This window comes from Ruditapes philippinarum, unplaced genomic scaffold, assembly GCF_026571515.1.
Source record: "Ruditapes philippinarum isolate M1 unplaced genomic scaffold, ASM2657151v2 ctg5041_1_1_1_1, whole genome shotgun sequence".
NCBI classification, from domain to species: domain Eukaryota; kingdom Metazoa; phylum Mollusca; class Bivalvia; order Venerida; family Veneridae; genus Ruditapes; species Ruditapes philippinarum.
In genome coordinates, this window is record NW_026853079.1 from 34,387 (window position 1) to 54,070 (window position 19,684).

General features: G+C 31.7%; 1 protein-coding gene across 2 annotated transcripts; it reads left to right on the forward strand.

The window, feature by feature from the left end:
* The first annotated feature begins 586 nt into the window (after nucleotides 1–586).
* On the forward strand, nucleotides 587–11,045 carry LOC132733132 (uncharacterized). 2 transcript variants are annotated; one of them, XM_060719754.1, is made up of 4 exons: nucleotides 587–751; nucleotides 935–1,155; nucleotides 1,785–1,953; nucleotides 10,706–11,045. In XM_060719754.1, exons 1-4 carry the CDS (start codon nucleotides 691–693, stop codon nucleotides 10,858–10,860), a joined length of 606 nt encoding a protein of 201 aa, XP_060575737.1. In that variant the 5' UTR covers nucleotides 587–690; the 3' UTR covers nucleotides 10,861–11,045. The 2 variants fall into 2 exon arrangements, with proteins under 2 accessions (XP_060575737.1, XP_060575732.1); XM_060719749.1 differs by lacking the exon at nucleotides 10,706–11,045 and adding an exon at nucleotides 4,073–4,482 and having other exon boundaries at nucleotides 596–751.
* Nucleotides 11,046–19,684: the final 8,639 nt, after the last annotated feature.

Here is a 19,684-nt window from a genome sequence, read left to right on the forward strand (position 1 = left end):
TTCGTTAATTTTCATTTTTTCTGAAAACTTTGAAAATGTATGTAAAAGTAAAATATTGTTTAGCGAACAAAGAAAGTAATATGCACCTTACAAAAGCCACTTACAATCCACGCACATTTCCAAAAAGAGGTCAAAATATAAATCAATACCTTCTATTGTATGATAGTAACGCAGTCGAATTATACTGAATGGTACTGCAAAATCAGCCATTAATCGCACATAACATATTAGTAATTTATTAAATATCGAATCTTATACTTTTACTTTTCTTAAAATCTTAAGACATTTTTCTAAAGAATTACTAGAAATATTTTGGCTCAACTGGAGGCGTGCAGCTTTAAAGAAGCAAACTTGTATATTCAATTATGCCCCAATTCTATTTAAATAGTGTCCAATGTGTGTTTCAAAGGAAGGCAACGATAAATCCTTTCCTCCTACTTAAGTTTTACCAAAAATGTATTTATAAAATGTTGCTATAAATAGGTTGTTTTTACTAATTATACCATTTGCTAGTATCTAATTGGTAAAACTGTCAAGTGACAGGAAAATCATAACTTACCAAAATATTTCTGTTTCCGATTCCGCTTTGTAACGACAATAATTTCAATTTTATACTTGTATGTAGCACATTGAGCATTTTCTAAACATTTAGAAGAAACCTTTGAACGGAGAAGTAACAAACTTGGGAAAATGATGATGCTGTATTTTCTTGTAGTTTATAGTTTCCTTTACACTGGATGCTTTACTTCAGGTAAACTGCTACATATTTTAAATGGTTTCTTTTATTATTTTTTATTACTATTTAATATGATTTTAGATACCAATTTATTACTTTTTTCCTTACATACAAAATTAGTTAACTGACCGATTGCTAAAGTATATATCTGTCAATAATAATAATCATCAAGATGTGTTTGATGGTCACCATATATAGGTGCCCTGATAGAAGAGCAGCAATGTTCAAGATACCACTATGAGGCTCAAACTTTGGAAAGAATTATCAAGGCAGAGATAAATCAAGTTGCTGTTCAAAATGAGGTCACAATATTAAAGAAAACAGTAGAGCAAGAGGCGGAAGAAAGAAAAAAGGATCAGTCCAAATTTGCCGACAAAGTAGATGTGCTGCAACAAGAGTTCGATAATTTCGTCAGGAACGTAAGTGTTTTTTTAACTTTAGCTGACAGGTTTACATTTGTTTTAATGAGAATATCAAAATCTATAATGATCAGCAACATTAAGTAATAATTGGCCTTTGCTGTGGTTTTATAGTTTATCTTTCGGGTCACGGCAGTTAACCACTTCGAATTAAAAAGAGCACAGTTCAGCCACAGCATCGTTCTTGGGCAGGCTGCAAGCAGTTAACTAGTACTAGATGCTTTCACTATCGCAAGGAACTGCTATTACTTTTGTACCTGCCAGAGCAAATTTTCATTGCGAACGACCGTTGAAAGGACTTTATGATGAATCACAACGAAAATGACCTGAAATCGACCGAATTATAGTGGATTGCTTTATTCATTGATCTAACTGGACGTTGCTTGCCGGGCATTTTCCTTTATTGGTGATATATATAAGTGTCCATGATCACTAAATAAGTTAATATATTTCGTTTTACGCTGAAACGTGTTTATTTAAATACATTGTATTTTTTCATTCTGACTTTATTTCCAGAGTTTGGTATGTCTTATGAATATCTTTTAAATATTTTTCAAACTGTATAACTAATGGGTGCAGATAGTTGACCAGCCTGCCTGCTACGTTTCTGTTTATAACTTAATACTTAGATTTCTAGTATACAAGAGAAGAAAAATCTCCCGACTTCAAGTTCGATGAGACAATTTTGTCAAACAAACGAGACGTGCAGTGACGTTAAGAATTCAGAATGTAAATGGATGTCTTGTAAATGTAAACCTGGCATGAGCTACCACCATGACACGAAAACATGTCTCTCTGGTAAGTTTTAGATTTGGTAAGTTTTAGATAATGTGTATCCACCACAAGATTTACTGCAATAGTAAACCAGTAGCATATCTACTCAATGAGTGTCTGAAAAAATCATGATTATCAAGTATATGTTAGTGTTCATCCGAGCTGTTCTACAGAAATTAGAAATTTCGACGGGAGCGATAGCGACAGGAGAATGTTTCTAATTTCTGTAGAACAGCTAAGGATGAATACTAACATACTTAGTGTCAAGCTTTATTTGGCCTCATTATTGTTTACTTTATTACGTCACTATGCGGTTTTATGAAGTACTTTGAAAAATAGAAGTCGACTATGAACGAAATTCGATATAGTATCAGTTTCTGTTCTTCTATGAAAATTAACGTACATAATTTTGAAGAAATACAGCGTTTTCATTGGATGACAAATAAAGCTAGACACTAAAACAAAGAAGAAACAATAAACGTGGCATGAATATATGAATACTTAAAATAAGGTAAAAAATGTGTACACATACTTGTGATTTTTTAAGTTCGTCATCTGTGTTTATTTGAAGACAGTAACAAAATCCGCAAACAGGGATGGGCCTCAATATAATAATATCCCCAAACAGGAATTGGCCTCAATATAATTAAATCCATAAACAGGGAAATGCCTCAATATAATATAATCCGCAAAAATTGATTGGCCTCAATATAACAAAATGCGCAAACAGGGCAATATAATATATAAATCTGATAACAGGGATAGGCAACAATGTAAGAAAATTTGACATCAGGGATGGACATCAAGGATGGGCCTTAATAAAGCAGGGAGGGATGGAGATCAATTAAAAAAGAAACAGACATCAGGGATGGGTCTCAATATAATAGAATCTGACAACAAGGCTGGGTCTCAATATAATAAAATCTGACATCAGGGTAAGGCATCAATTTAATAAAATCTGTCAACAAGGATTGGTCTCAATATATAAGATCTGACAACAAGGATGGGTCTCAATATAAAAAATCTGACATCAGGGTAAGGCATCAATTTAATAAAATTTGTCAACAAGGATTGGTCTCAATATATAAGATCTGACAACAAGGATGGGTCTCAATATAAAAAATCTGACACCAAGGATGGGTCTCAATATAATAAGATCTGACATCAGAGATTCAGAAAATGGCATCAATATAAATAAATCTGTCATCAGGGATGGGCATTAATATCATATAATCTTACAACAGGGATATGCATCAATTTAATAAAATATGACAACAGGGATGGGTCTCAATATAATAAAATCAGACAACAGGGATGCGCATCAATATGATAAATTCTGACAACAGTGGCGGACCAAAATATAACAAATCTGACAACAGGGATCGGCCTCAATATAACAAAATCTGACAACAGGGATATGCCTCAATATAACAGTATCTGACATCAGAGATGGGCATCAATATAACAAAATCTGATAAAATTAACAAAGAGCTTCTTATACTATATGAACTTGCTTCCATTTTCAATGCAATAAGCGTTTTTTTCTTCATTTGAAAATGATGGGGTTTTCTGATTGAAAAATCGACGGGAAATTACGAAAAGCGATATGCATATTTCCTTTTGTATCACGCATGCTCTTGACAGAATGTTTAATCCGCCGTTTACACCCATTGTCTTTATGAGTTTGCATTTCCATCATTTCTATTTCCTACAAAGCGTTGTTTATCTTAATTTTTCATTTATAAAGGATATTTAAGCCTTTTCTATAATAAAAGTGTTATGAAAATAAATATTCCATGAGTGGCTATAGCCACAAGTGATTTATGACAATTTCCATTCTTTAAGATGAAATATTGAAAGAACCTGGATTTCCTGTTTATTATATACATGTAAAAAATCTTGTTTTTTTGACATCACAATTTGTGTAATATCCCCGTAAAAAGTGTTTTGTGTAAATTTAGAAGAAAGTAGTCCGGCAAAACACCAGTGAAAATATTGAAAATATATTTCACTGCAGTGAAAAAATGAGCTTTTACAGTGAAAATACTGAAATTCAAAATAAGCATCAATAATTCATTTACAAGTATACAATAAATATCAATATTTCATCTTGTATGCTTTTTTCAAATTCACTTGATTTCAGATTGTGGACACTACGGGTATGGTAACACTTACCAGGTTGAAATGGACGCAGTGTTGTCTGGCTTTGCCACTAAAACTTTAAAAGCTATCTCATTAGAAGATTGTGTTCAAAGTTGTACCGCGGAAAAAAGTTTTGTTTGCAGAACTGCAGAGTATCAAAAGGCAACCAAAATTTGTTATTTGTCCTGGGAAACTCTGCACACAAATCCAGAAGTTCACGAGAAGAATCGTCAGGACTATGTTACATATACCAGAGATTGCAACTAGGTCTGTGGTTTCAACATGTATCTTGTAATCTTCGCTGGCCTTTTTTATATCTTGCAATATGAAAAAAGGAATGAGCTGAACATTTTGACTTAAAAAAACAACATTTATTATATAAAAGCAGAGTCCATAAATTTTTTGATATGTTCTGTGTTTCAATAAAAAGAAACAATTAATCGTATTTTTCAACTTTTTAACCCCCTACACTCTTTGCTACATGTAAAATATTTATGTACAAGGTAAAAATATGGATAAGAACCTTGAGGGTTTTGCTAGGGTGTCATGACACGCCAGACTACAGGCAAGTAAAATAATTTTAGCAAGGCAATACGTTTATTCTCAAGAGAACTGTAAATCGATTATAACTTGTTTTCCTTAAAAACATAACAAAACATATAAAAACTGTACATTAAACTTGTACACATGTACAATTTTTCAAATTTGACCAAGGAAAGATTAATCGAAATCATATGCATATATTTAAGAGTTGTTGACAGAATTCGATGTTTATATAATAACATTGAAATATCAACACAATTCCTGACTTTTTAAGTCTTGTCTATTACGGTTGCTACCATTGATCCCGGAATTATATAAGTTTTTTTTGTAAACTGAATAAAACAACTACCATGATATTAATTAAAACATACAAATATATAATATACATCTTCTTTCTCAATTTTTTCTTCTTCGACCGGATCTTCATTCACAAATCAAATCCCCCTCCCCTTCTGCCACTATTAATCATGTTATGCGTTTGAAGATGTTATTTGGAATCCGTGCACTGGTATATTGTTAGGAATTGAAGAATTAACCCAAAGAGGATGTCTATAAATTAAAGATTCATTTATACTTATGATTATTGCATCGCTGCGATGAAGAATTCGTTTAGTCGGGACTTTTCCGTGAAGCTTTTATTATAGAATGTAGTGCAGCATGTTTCACTGCAGATTATAGTCCAAAAATTCCAGGTCTAGAATTTCGGTACCTTTCCCAATCTTTCCATAAGTCGCTGCGCAGTATCAATGATTCAAATAGCTTCATGATCTTTTTAAACTAGCTGAACTAAGATTGTCATTGTTTGTATGTTTAGTGTTTGTGTAAAATGTTATCATTTAGTTTTTAAGGAAAGCAAACGGATAGGGTTGGGGTCACAAGTTTAGTGCACCCACTGAATATCCAAACACTTCGCTGTAACAAAGAAGCTATTACGTTGGAATTGCAAAATATATTGTAAGATATTATTACAGCTGTTCTGTTCTTTTGTAGCAGCCTATTTAGTCATTAAATGGCATTGAAAAAATGAAAGAAAATTCCAATTATAATAGCTCTTGTAATGTCATAATGTGAATCAATTATAACCATGCTCAGAGTCGCTCACCCTGTTTATCTAGTTTAAACCAATACTATTTATAAATGATAAAGTCGAAAGAAAGGTATTAGTGCACACGGATGTCGATATATTATCATTTTAAACTTTATTTAAAATATTTCCATGAAAATATTTGTTTTTCAAGATCATTCATGAGAATGATGACTGAGTGGATCAATACATGTGAATCAGCTTTAACAATGGCTTTGCACACCCGGATAGTTTTACATTGTACTAAATACAATGTTTTTATAAAAGCATACATTAAACAATTTAAGTTTTACATATAGAGATTTCACTTTTCCTGCATCAAGAATCTATTCTTATTATTCAACAAACTTTAAGTAAGAAAATGTTACGCTTGTTCTATTTATTAACAAACTAAATATACCCCAACTGAAAGCTCTTGTTGATGATTCAAAGCATTACTTAAGGCTTTCTATTGCGATTGTAGGGGTTAAAAAGAATACAATCTACAAATCATCTAAAAAAATCCTTGCCTAGTTCATACTAAATGGGGATTGTCCTCTTGACAAGCATGGATTACATGTGCATAAACAAATTGGCTAGCTTGCGATGTATCTTAAGCAAAACAGTTTCATATGTTGAGAAGAGAAATAACTGATAGAGCCAAAACGTGACAGTGACATCCCATTTTGTCTTATCTTTACAGTGAAAAGTAACTTATAATATACATACAATGTTAAGTAGAGAATGACCAATCAAAGTAAAAGATGTGGGAAACAAGGACAAAGAAAGGAACAGTTTAACCAACGAAAAAAGTACGGAAATATATTTGGTCATACAGCATTTACTAAAGTTCAGTAACATCCTTTTAAAATTGAAAATGGGACATTCTTATAGAGATATACTGATAAAGGGGAGTGAAGTAAGTTCAAGCCATTAATGTTAAGTTTTAAGACAGTTTGACCTCCTGTAGACACTATAAATCAGACAAAAAGTATTTTGAAAGGAGTAACATTATTACAAATTTCATTTTATCTTAGCTTTGTAAACAAAACAAGTTAGATTAAACATTAAAAGGTAATTAGAATTAGTTTTTTTTCCCTTTTTTTAGTTGATGTTTAACCGAAAGATACAAAACAAGGAAAAAATTTAGGGCGCTTCGTAATTTATAAGCAATCATGTATAAGTATTGCTATATGACGTGACTTTATTTTTGCGGGGATTCATTTTATATTCATTGTCTCGTTTAAACGGATATGGTGGGGCTAACAGTAAGGTTTAAACTCCCCAGCAGTGCTTATGCTGCTGATCCTTCCAAGGCGGCGCCCTCTGTGTTCCTCAGATGTATGTCTTTGCTGTTTCATACTATAACGGTGACACTTTTGTATTCCTTCTTGTTGTTTTCTTGTTGTATCTTTTCTTTGCCCCTAGTGTTGTTTTAGTTTAATTTTGTCCCCCCGACCCCCCTCTAGTCCCCTTCCCCTACACCCTTAACGTAAGTATGCCTATTTATTTTTTGTCACTAAAATTTCCTGCTCGGATTCTATTATTTCCTATTATGTGTTTTTTAAGTAATCACCCCGTCCTTCTTTTGCCTGTTTTTGTTTGTGGTCCTGCTGGGCTCCTTGCCGGTGGTCCTGTGTTACTAGGTGGGGTGGGGCTGTTTGGAATGTCGCCCTGTCTTGTTGATCTTGTTTTTTATATTTAATGTACACTTACTTCACTAAAATTAAAAACAAATTAAAATTGCAAATCACATCCGTCCCCTCCGAAATGCACCATTATTCTGTATCAGCTTTTGATAACTTATTGCCGAACATACTATTTTTATATAATTTCAAATGCTTTTTCTTATTAAAGTGTTTAATTGTTTGTTACAAATGCTGATATTTTGCACGCCCCTCCTTGCTTCGTCCTTGTGCCCTCTCATGTTTTTGTTCGGTTTCATGTTTTGTACCTTTCCGGTGGTGCTGTGTTGTTGTTTGTTGTTGAAAATCTCGCCCTTCCGTGCTGGTATTTTTCTCATATTCATAGCCTATTAAATTCCATATCATGCTATAATCTATGAATAAAGAAAATTAAAATTTGAGTGTTTATTTTCTTTAACTAATTCAAGTATGTATCTTACCTTGACTAACTAAGTATATGGTTAAAGGAGTGAATTATGCAGAACATTCTAGCTATTTTATGAATCAAAATCAATAAAAACTAGCACATATGCTTCACATTAAAATGAAACATTCGTTAGATTTCTTTTTTTTTAAACTAATGATTATGTGCAGAAATAATCTTGAAAGACAATACCCTAAAAGCTATGAAAGCTAATAACGTGAAAATTGCCTTTTTCGATTTGATCAGGTTTCCAAAATTAAAAAGAAGAAAACAATCCGAATGAAAATCGCAATCTTATTATATTTAATTAATAATGTGACACTGTAAATTAAATGAATTGAAGTGAGTTTTAACTTTATGATTGCGCTTGAAATTTTATGTAATTATCAAAGTCAGCGTTGGTTTGCTCTTAAGAGCTCTAGATAGGTTGGAAATATAACCATAAATAAAAGTGAGGTACCACATGGGCAAAATCTTTAAAAAGTAGTCTCTTCCTTGAAAAGTGTCAATTCATATTTGATAAATTTCACTGTGAAATTATCAAATGATATTTTCACAGATAAATAGAATAATAGAAAATTCTTATTAAAGTCAGTCTTCAATTTCAACGATTGCTATGATATATATGATATAATTTTTGCACTTTATTCCAGATCTAAAACGTTTATATTTTTCTGTGATATTTTGGAAGTATTTACTATCTCTAATTTGTTAGTTACCGTAATAAATTAATCGCAGAAGTATTTTATGAAAGGTAGTTTATTACGCCTTTGAAAGAATAAGCTTAACTTCCTGATAGAAAGGGTGGGCATCTGCGTAATTTTTCTCCATCTGAAACGTAACATATTTTCCCTTAAAATTTGTAGAATACATTTTCCTATTTATTTAATAAATACACGTAGATAATAAAGAAATTCCAAGCTTTAACTCTTTCCAGATATGACTTTTTAAGAAAGTTCTGCAAAAACAACTGCCAAAAAGACACCTTTTTTCTCAGATTTGATATCAAAGGAATTCCAAATTAACAATTCCCTATTTTGGTACAGATCATTAACTTAACTGAATGTTTTAATGGTTTTTTTTTTATTTAACATGTGATTTACGTGCAATTTTAGAAGAAGGTCAATGTTCAAAATACCATTACGAGGCTCAAACTCTAGAAAGAATTATCAGGACAGAGATTGATCTAGTAGCTGTAAAAAGGGATGTCACTGTATTAAAGAAAGCAGCAGAGCAGAACGTAGATGAAAGTAAAAATGATCAATCTAAACTCATTGAAAAAGTAGATATGTTGAAACAAGAGTTCAATGATCTCGTCAAGAACGTAAGTAAATTGTTAAAAACTATTTTGAATCTAATCCTGCTTCATTTACTTAAAATGGGTATGCTCAATCTGTTTTGAATCGCAAAAAAAAATATAAATCTTAATAAGTACTACTAGAATTGGGCAGCAGGAAATGTATTTAGTCACCAAAATAAAGAAATAATCGACGTCCTCACTTTGGTGATTTGAGGACCACTCATGCAGTGGTAATTACATATTTTGGAAAGTAAAACTTACTTACGATTACAATGTGCATTGCGTATTATATCATTCATCCTGATTTTATTTCCACAGTTTGAAATGTTTTGTTTTGTTTCTGTTTCAAAAATAAAATACAGGTCTCTCCTATAAATAAGGAGAAAAAAACTTACTGAGAGGCAGTTTTGTACAACAGACGAAGCGTGCAGTACCGTAAAGAATACCGAATGTAAATGGATGTCTTATAAATGTAAACCAGGCCTGAGCTACCATCATGACACAAAAACGTGTCTCTCTGGTAAGTTTTAGATAAAACCTTGATCAAATATTTTGTATAAAATTTGTTTGGTTTTTTTTTTTGTTTTTTTTTTTTGTTGTTTTTTTTTTTGGTTTTTTTTTTCAATAGGAGAAGCCTTTGTGAGAAAAGTTAAAAAAATTGGTATCCAAAAATGGAGAAACCTCAACATACGTGTTGTATCAAACGAAATGAATGTTGAATGTTGAATGTAGTAAATTCAGGTGTGTAAATACACAATATGATTTTGCTTTTTTCACCTGTTTACCTCACATTACAGGGGTGAACCTCAATATCATTATTTCAGTTATTAAGCATACTTAAAATGAGTATATGTATTTTCTTATTGAAATATAATATCACTGATATATAAACAACGGATAGGAAACTCAACCCGATTCAGACCCACAATCCTTTGCGCGCTTCGGTGATAATCGGGCTTTCCCACTAGTCTCCGATTTTCATGCTATCGTTTAACTTCGGCGATATCCGTGAATTAGATGCTTACATTGCCGACATGGATTTTCATTGGAGAAATATTTGTGTGGAAAATTGTGTTTTGTACGTTTTAGAATAAATAACTTTTGCTTCTTATATAAGTAAAAAATGTTTAGTCTTTTTTGTTAATGTACCTCCGGGAATTCAATATGGCGGTATTTTGGCTACTTTTACCCAGGATGCATCAAATCTCGCAAAATCTCGCGACATATGATAACTTGCGGGAACACAATTCCGCCGATACTGATTTTAACTGTGTGACGTCACAGTCTCTTCTCCATTTTATATTTAGCTCCATGGAATTATTAATAACTTAGTGTACCTAAAAGTTAGTATGCATGACTTGAGAATTAAGTATTAATTTTATTAAGATATAATCATTTAACTTAAAAAAGAACCAATGGAAATGTAAAAGAAGCTGGATGTAGGTTTTCATTTGTTTCCGGAAACATACACTATTTTGACAAGCAAAAATGTCAAATCTTTTAAGCCTTTATTAGTTAAACTGCATTCCACCATACTAAAATGTTACTTGTCTTCATTTTTAGATGTATCAATATTCATTTTATATGCATATACTTTTTCAAATCGACATGGTTTTCAGACTGTGGAGACTACGGGTATGGTAACACTTACCAGGTTGAGATAGATGCATTTTTGTACGGCTTTAACACAAAAACTATAGAAGACTGTGTTCGAAGATGTACCACGGAACAAACTTTTGTTTGCAGAACTGCAGATTATCACAAGGCCAAGTAAATATGTTATTTGTCGTGGGAAACTCTGCACACAAATCCAGATGATCACAAGAAGAATCAGGATTATATATCATATACCCGAGGTTGCAACTAAGACTGATTTCAACATGTATTTAGCAATGGCGTTTATTTATATCTTGTAATATAAAGAAATGGAAACTGAACAATTTTGACTGAATGCTTAATAAAAAGCATAATATTATTTTATATTAAATAAGCTGCGTCTGTTCTGTTTTTAAACAAAACCAACAAAAATTGTCATACTTTTTCCACTTCTAGATGTTTATCAGTTTGTTTAACTCTTTAGTTTCTCCAAAGTTTATTACAATTACACCTCAGTATTAAGTATATTTTTACGGCCAATATATAAGTATCTTTCAAAAAATAACTCCTACGTAGGAGATAAAAATAGTCAAAAAACCTAATAAAGAGTTTATAACTTCTTTGTAGGACTTAATAACTCCTATGTAGGACGTAAAAACTCCTACGTAGGACTTTATTACTCCGACACACGAGATACAAAAAGCCCTAATTAGGAGTAGTAATAAAGTCATACGAAGGAGTTTTTTCATGGAATATTATAAATTAGCACCAGGACGCTTCTTTAATATTTAAAATGAGGCATACTGCAAATTTTACAATAATATTTTTATTGCAATTAAAATGGTGCTGACAACTTCAAGCTAATTATAGTATTTACCGCGGGTACCGCGTCTTTGCCTATTCCGGTGTAATCAGAAAATGTGTTAATTTGCACTTGCATCCCCACCTATCAACTGTTTCCACCATTAAAGTGAAACCGGAAGTGTTGCTTTTTAATCGGGACGAAAAGTATTAGAATTGTTTTCATTTTTAGTTAATGTCTTTCAATGATATGAAAATTATTAGCCTTTTAATGTGTTGTCAACATTTCTATATTCTACCCCCATATTAACCAATCATTATAAAACATTATTTCATTTTTTGACAATTGAAGGTCGTCTGCTGAAACAGCTGTGACGCCGCTTAAAAATACTGAAGCGACAAAGAGCAACTTTAGCATACCAAAAGTCCGTCTAGGGCAACACTAAATTTGTAAAATGGTCATAAACAGGAGAATAAGTAGAGGAGCCGAAAGCAAATTTATCTTGAAAAATATTTATTGATAATAGTTTAGAAGAATTATCAGAAACAAAATCGTAGGCATAAATGTTGCTGATGTATAAAAATTATTCATTTCTCATATCCCTCACTAAAAACCATTCAACAATGAAAACCTATAGTTGCTCATTAACGCTCGCTTTCTTCGTTCAATTAGTCTTAAAATATAAACAACAGTACGTTGCATGAATTATCTTTGAATCAGGCTATAATTGATTAAACTATACTTAGTCTGGAGTTCCTTCCCCTCACACTACTTTCCTTAGTTAATGAAGGCAAGGAACCAGAGAAGACTTTACGATGTTTTTTTATGATACAATACAGCATCTTGACAACTCCGATTAAATGGGAGACCATATGTAATTATGTAACATATTAGCCATTTTGTTATTAAACTTTATTTCGTTTGTTCAATGATAATGAATATACTGTTTCTGCCATCTGCTTCTAACTACTTTGTTAATCACTAAACTCATCTTTTTTTCTACTTTTTAGGGGGAGGGGGAGACTTTCCATATATAAAATTTCAGAGACAAACAATAAGATTTATGATTGATAAATATTGTTCTGAGGAAGGGACATGTCCTCCGTGTTAACAAATTGAATAATGGAACAGATAAAAATTCCATATAAACTTGATAAAAATGTACAAAAAATCATATTTTGTTAACTAAGTTAACTATATTTAAAGTTAAATGGTATGTACCAAAATGAACACCATACTCTTCATTTCAAGAATGTATCACAGTTCTCTCCCTTTGAGTACTCGCTCAAAACATGGATTTTCTAATTTAAATCACAAACTTATCCTTTGATTAGAATGTGTATTTTAAAGTCGATATGCAAAAGTTTAGCAAATAGTAAATGTCAGTTCTTTTTACTTCTACAATTTATTTGAAATAGTAAAAGCAACGGTACCATAGGGGACCATCCTTCATCTTTAATGATGTTATTTTAATAACTAACCAAAAGGGATCGAATTTGCTGGACGCATGTCTATGTTAATTCTATAAGAGAACTTTATATAAGAAATTTAAAAACAAAACAATTGTAAATTCATTTAACTGTATATATCAATAGTATTATGCTGTATTTGTATTATCTGCACATTTTTTGTTTTATATCTGCATGACAAAACAATACAGAAACTAAGGAATTTCATGGTTTGCATCAAGAGATGCATTGCATTGGTGATTATTATACTTTATAATACAGATTCTTTTTCTCCTATATTTTCTCAAAGGTTCTAAATCTATACATCAATAATATTATGAAGAAATTGAATGGTGCTAGTTAAAGGAGATCGTTCTATAAATAAATGTCATGTCCTAAAACACAAGTACATTCCTGGTATCATTGTTTTCGTTGTAAACACGGAAGTTATTGAAGATAAAATAGTAGAGATTAAATCTCGAGAGAATGTTGTTTGTAACTATCTTGTGAAGAGAGACACGCATGGAACAAGAAATGAAAAGTCTCACAAAGATGTAGAAGGAACACAAGATATGAAACATAATGTACAAGCCTCCAAGACAATACAATAAGGTACATGCATAACAAAGGGCACGCACAAGGTGAATGATAAAAATTGACAAAGAAGGCGCAACAACATCAGTCATGATTTATGACCTATTGTGACAAATAAGTCTCGTATCAGAGTAAAAAAGAAATACTTTATAATACTACACAAAAGCAACCGACAGAGAAAAACACAAATACTGACAGAATAATCAACACAACAACAGAAAAGAACATCAACACAACAATCGACAAATAATGCACAAAATCAACAACAAGACAAGCATACAAGAAACATACCACCACACAACAACCGACAAATAAAAAATCTAATGCAACAACCAACACAACATTCTACGCAACAACCAACACGTGAAACGACACAACAGGCTGTTAATAAGTTTAAAGAATTGTCAATCAAAAGTAAGTGTATCAATCTTGTATACCAAAAATAATACAAATTTATTTACTTGCAAGTATATGTTGCACTTAGTTGCATTGTTGAACAAGTAGTTATGCTATTGAGTAAACATGTATATTTATATATTTGTGTTCCTATGTTTGTTCTGCACAACATTATGTATACCTTGACCACTTGTGCGCCTATTTGAACATTGTTAGGCATGTCAGTGCTTTAAATAGGTCGCGCGATATTCAGGTCGCGCAAGGAGTCGTGCAAACTGGTTTCTGCCAATGGGTCGCACGCCCATCTACTTTTGCACACCACGCTAGCTGCATGCGCGAACAAAATGGTATATAAGATAAGTATTTCTTTTTGTAAGTGTTCTTTGAATTTATTGGAGTTGTAGAAATGTTTTTGTTGAGTTGAGTCGTTGTAGTTAAAGTGTTTAATTTGCTTTTAGAATGTTGCTAGAATATAATGATTGCTTAATATTAGTTTATTGATTTTGTTATCATGCTTTCACTTGGACTTCATTCATCATACAAGCATAATGTTCTAAACGATAGACATTTAACGCGTTCAGACAGATTTCTTAAAAAAGGAAAAATAAGGGTACTTTCGTAACAATATCACCAAGCACTATGATATGACCGAGTGAACCGTGTACCAAACTTTTGCTGCTCCTTCAACTTCAGAACCCTTAGCCTATTATTCCTCATTTAAGCTTATCCAGAGATAGCCGATATGTTGTTATTGATCGCAGATGCAATTCGGCCAATCAGAAATTCTTACTGTCCCGCCATTTGAACTATTAAACAAATCTTCAACAGCTGCAAAAAGACCTCTCGCATTCTCCATTTTATAGCAGCATGCCTCCGGATTCGATTCATTTTCATTTTTCTAAAAACTTTGAAAATGTATGTAAAAGTGAAATATTGTTTAGTGAACAAAGAAAGTAATATACACATTACAAACGTTAGTAACGCAGTAGAATAATAGTGACTGATACTGCAAAATCAGTCATTAATCGCACATAACATGTTAATAATTTATTAAATATCGAATCTTTTACTTTGTTAAGATCTTAAGACATTTTTCTCAAGAATAACTTGAAATATTTTGGCTCAACTGGAGGCGTGCAGCTTTAAAGAAGCAAAGTTGAATATTCCATTATGCCCCAATTCTATTAAAATAGTGTCCAATGTGTGTTTCAAAGGATGTCAACGATAAATCCTTTCCTTCTACTTATGTTTTACCAAAAATGCATTTATAAAATGTTGATATAAGTAGGTTGTTTTTACTAATTATACCATTTGCTAGTATCTAATTGGTAAAAATGTCAAGTGACAGGAAAATTATAACTTACCAAAATAGTTTTGTTTCCGATTCATCTTTGTAACGACAAAAACTTAATTTTTTTACTTGTATGTAGCACAATTTGCTTTGTCTGAACATTCAGAAGAATCCAATGAACGGAGAAGTAACAAATTTTGGAAATTGATGATGCTGTATTTATTTGTAGTTTATATTTTCTTTTACACTGGATGCTTTGCTTCAGGTAAACTGCTACATATTTTAAATGGTTTCTTTTATTATTTTTAATTACTATTAAATATGATTTTAAATGATCTATGATTACTTTATCATTTTTTACGTACAAAAAGCAGTTAACGGACCAATTGCCAAATTATATATCTGTCAATTAGAATAATCATTATGATGTGTTTGATGGTCACCATATTAAGGTGCCCTGATAGAAGAGCAGCAATGTTCAAGATACCACTATGAGGCTCAAACTTTGGAAAGAATTATCAAGGCAGAGATTAATCTAGTTGCTGTTCAAAGTGAGGTCACAGTATTAAAGAAAGCAGTAGAGCAAGAGGCTGAAGAAAGAAAAAAGGATCAGTCCAAATTTTCCGACAAATTAGATGTACTGCAACAAGAGTTCGATAACTTTGTCAAAAACGTAAGTGTTTTTTAACTTAAGATAATTAGATACATTTGATTTAATCAAAATTTTTGCTTATCAATATTCATTATGGTTACAACAAGCAACATAAAGTAATGCTTGGCCTTGTGTAGTGGATTTTGTAGTTTACTTTTCGGGTTACGGCAGTTAATCACTTCGAATTAAAAAGAGCACAGTTCAGTCACAGCATCGTTTCTAGGCATGCTGTCAAGCAATTTACCAGGACTAGATGCCTTCACTTTCGCAAAAGTATTACTTATGTATCTACTATAGCAAAGATTCATTGCGAACGACCGTTGAAAAGATTTTATGATATATCACAACGAAGATGACCTGAAATCGCCCGATTCACAATGGATCGCTTTACATATTCAGCTAACTGGACGGTTCTTGCCGGGCATTTTCCTTTATTGGTGATAGCCATAAGTGTCCGCGATCACTAAATAACTTAATTGTATATTTCGTTTTACGCTGAAAATATGAATTTAAAACATTGTACTTATTAATTCTGACTTCATTTCCAGAGTTTGATACGCCTTATGAATATTTTAAGATCATTTCAACAAGATATTTTACGAACTGAATATTTATTTCATTTTCCATGAAGTTAATTTTTTGTTTGTAAATTTTTTACTGTTTATAAAATTAAAGTGTATAAGCTGTATATCTGGACAAAAATATCGTTTGGATTAAAAAAAAAGAATGCTTCTAAAATATTTGTATGGAATAAAAATGGTAATTAATTGCCTTAAAGCGAGTGGCGCATGCACAAAGCCATTGATAAACGAATAAAATCCTACTTAAAATAGCAAAATAATATTTTTTATTACGGAACATTTTATTCTGTTTACGTACATTATCCATGTGTATCAAATAACATAGACATTCTATGTTACAACTTTTTCGGGAATAAACCATATGATAATGGAACCAATATTATTTTACTGTTGATAAATTTTATAAAAATATAAATTATATTAATTTATACCCTTTAATGCACAGATTTCCAGTGTTCAAGAGAACAATCTCCCGACTACAAGTTCGATGAGACAATTTTGTCTAACAAACGAGACGTGCAGTGATGTTAAGAATTCAGAATGTAAGCGGATGTCTTGTAAATGTAAACCTGGCATGAGCTACCACCATGCCACGAAAACATGTCTCCCTGGTAAGTTTTAGATAAAGTGTTTTTCGAAGATTAACTGCAATATTGAAACTTGTAGCATTTCAATGAGTGTCTGAATAATTCATGATTATCCAAAGATAGAAAAAAAACCAATAAAAATAGCATAAATGAAATTAATGGAATGTTCACATATACTTGTGATTGTTCATTTTTCATCCATTGCGTTTATCTGACAACAGTGGTGATTTTCACTGTAACAAAATCCGCAAACAGAGATAGGCCTCAATATAATAAAATCTGACAACAGGGATGGGCATCAATATAATGAAATCTGAAATCAAGGATATGCCTCAATATTATAAAATCGAACATCAGGGATGGGCCTCAATATCACAAATCTAACAGGAATAGGTCTCAATATATTTCAATCTGACATCAGGGATTTTCCTCAATATAATAAAATCTGACACCAAAGATATGCATCATTATAATAAAATCTGATACAAAGGATATTCATCAATATAATAAAATCTGACATCATGGACGCGCATCAATATAATAAAATCTGACAATAGGGATGGGCATCAATATAATTAAATTTGACAACAGGGATGGGCATCAATAATAAAATCTGACATCAGGGATGGGCATCAATATAATAAAATCTGACAACAGGGATGGTCATCAATATAATAAAATCTGACAACAGGGATGGGCATCAATAATAAAATCTGACAACAGGGATGGTCATCAATATAATAAAATCTGACAACAGGGATGGGCCATAATATAACAAATCTGACAACAGGAATAGGTCTCAATATTACAAAATCTGACAACACGGATATGCTTCAATATAGCATAGTCTGACAACTGTGAGGTCCACAATATAACAAAATCTGATAGCACTAACAAAGAGCTTCTTATATTACATGTTTTTGCTTGCATTTTCAATGCAATAAGTGTGCCAAAAACAACAGTTTTGCTTAACTTGAAAATGGTTGGATTTTCTGATAAAGATAAAATTAATTATTCATTGAAAAAAATCGACGAGAAATTTAAAAAAAGCGATTTGCATTATTCCTATTGTATCACGAAATACTTCTGATCTTGACAGAATGTTAAATCCGCCGTTTACACCCTATGTCTTTATGAGTTTGCATTTCCATAATTTCTGTTTCCTACAAAGTGTTACTTATCTTAATTTTTCATTTATAGAGGATATCTAAGCTTATTCTATTAAAAAAATGGTATGAAAATAGAGTGGTGGTAGCCAATAATGATGTATTTATAGAAAAATAGAAAAAAAACTGAAATTTCTGTTTATTATATATATTTTTCTCTTCTTTGACATTACAATTTAAGAGACATCCCCTTAAATTTTGTGTTTTGGCTAAATTTGGACGCATGTAGTCCGACAAAACACCAGTGAAAATACGGAAATATGTTTCACTGCAGTGAAAAATAAACTTTTACAATAAAATACTGAAAATGAAAATACGCAATTTTTTAATCAAAATGTCATTTAAAAGTGTAAAATAAATAGCAATATTTCATCTTTTTCATCCATTTTTTTTTCAAATTAACTTGATTTCAGATTGTGAAGACTACGGGTATGGTAACACTTACCAGGTTGAAATGGGCGCATTGTTGACAGGTTTTTCCACTAAAACTTTTGAAACTATCTCACAAGAAGATTGTGTTCAAAGATGTACAACGGAAAAAAGTTTCGTTTGCAGAACTGCAGAGTATTGGAAGTTCAAAAAAAGATGTTATTTGTCGTGGGAAACTCTGCACACAAATTCTGATAGCCACAGCAAAAATAAGGATTATGATACATACACCAGAGATTGCAACTAGAACTGTGGTCCAAATATGTATCTAGTTACTAGAATTTACTCAAACTCTGTTAAGGCCCTGTCACACTAGACTGCGTTTGCACGGCGTTGTTTAGTTTAACAGATCGCAAAATCGCAATAAAATGCTATTTTTGTGAAATGAGTCACCCATGCAACAAGAAATGGAAACATGTTAACAAAGATCTAGCACAAGATATGATACATGAAATGCAAGCCTTCAAGACAATACAATAAGGGTCATGTATAACAAAGGGCACAAGGCTGAATGATATGAATTGACAAAGAAGGCGCAACAACATCAGTCATGATATACTCGTATGTCCTATTGTGACAAATAAGTCTCGTATCAGAGCAAAAAATAAATACTTAACGCTGCACAAGAACCAACACAACAACCGACAAAAAATATACACAACATCTGACAGAATAATCAACACAGCAACAGAAAGAACAATCAACAAAACAATAAACAGAACAATGCACACAATAATCAACAAGACAAGCACACACTAAACAACACAACACAACAACCCACAAAACAATTAACACAACATCTAATACAACATAATCATTCACGCAAAAACAAACACATCAAACGACATATCAGGGAAGAGAAAGCTAATGGCAAATTATATTTATAAAAAATAGCATAAGCAGTATGGAAATATGAAAAAAAAGAAAATTAAGACATTCAAAAGATATTCTAAAGATAAAAAAAAACCTCGAAAGAAGTACCCTGCATAAATTGTCATCATTTTTATAACTTGTCATCGTAAATAATTTTTTTTTGTAGGTATACCATTCTAAATT

Excerpts from the sequence above, each read along its gene's own strand:
- LOC132733132 (XM_060719749.1), top strand. The coding sequence starts at position 691 with ATGATGATGCTGTATTTTCTTGTAGTTTATAGTTTCCTTTACACTGGA. Across the intron at positions 1,156-1,784 it reads TCGATAATTTCGTCAGGAAC|ATTTCTAGTATACAAGAGAA; the intron begins GTAAGTGTTTTT and ends CTTAATACTTAG. Across the intron at positions 1,954-4,072 it reads CACGAAAACATGTCTCTCTG|ATTGTGGACACTACGGGTAT; the intron begins GTAAGTTTTAGA and ends ACTTGATTTCAG.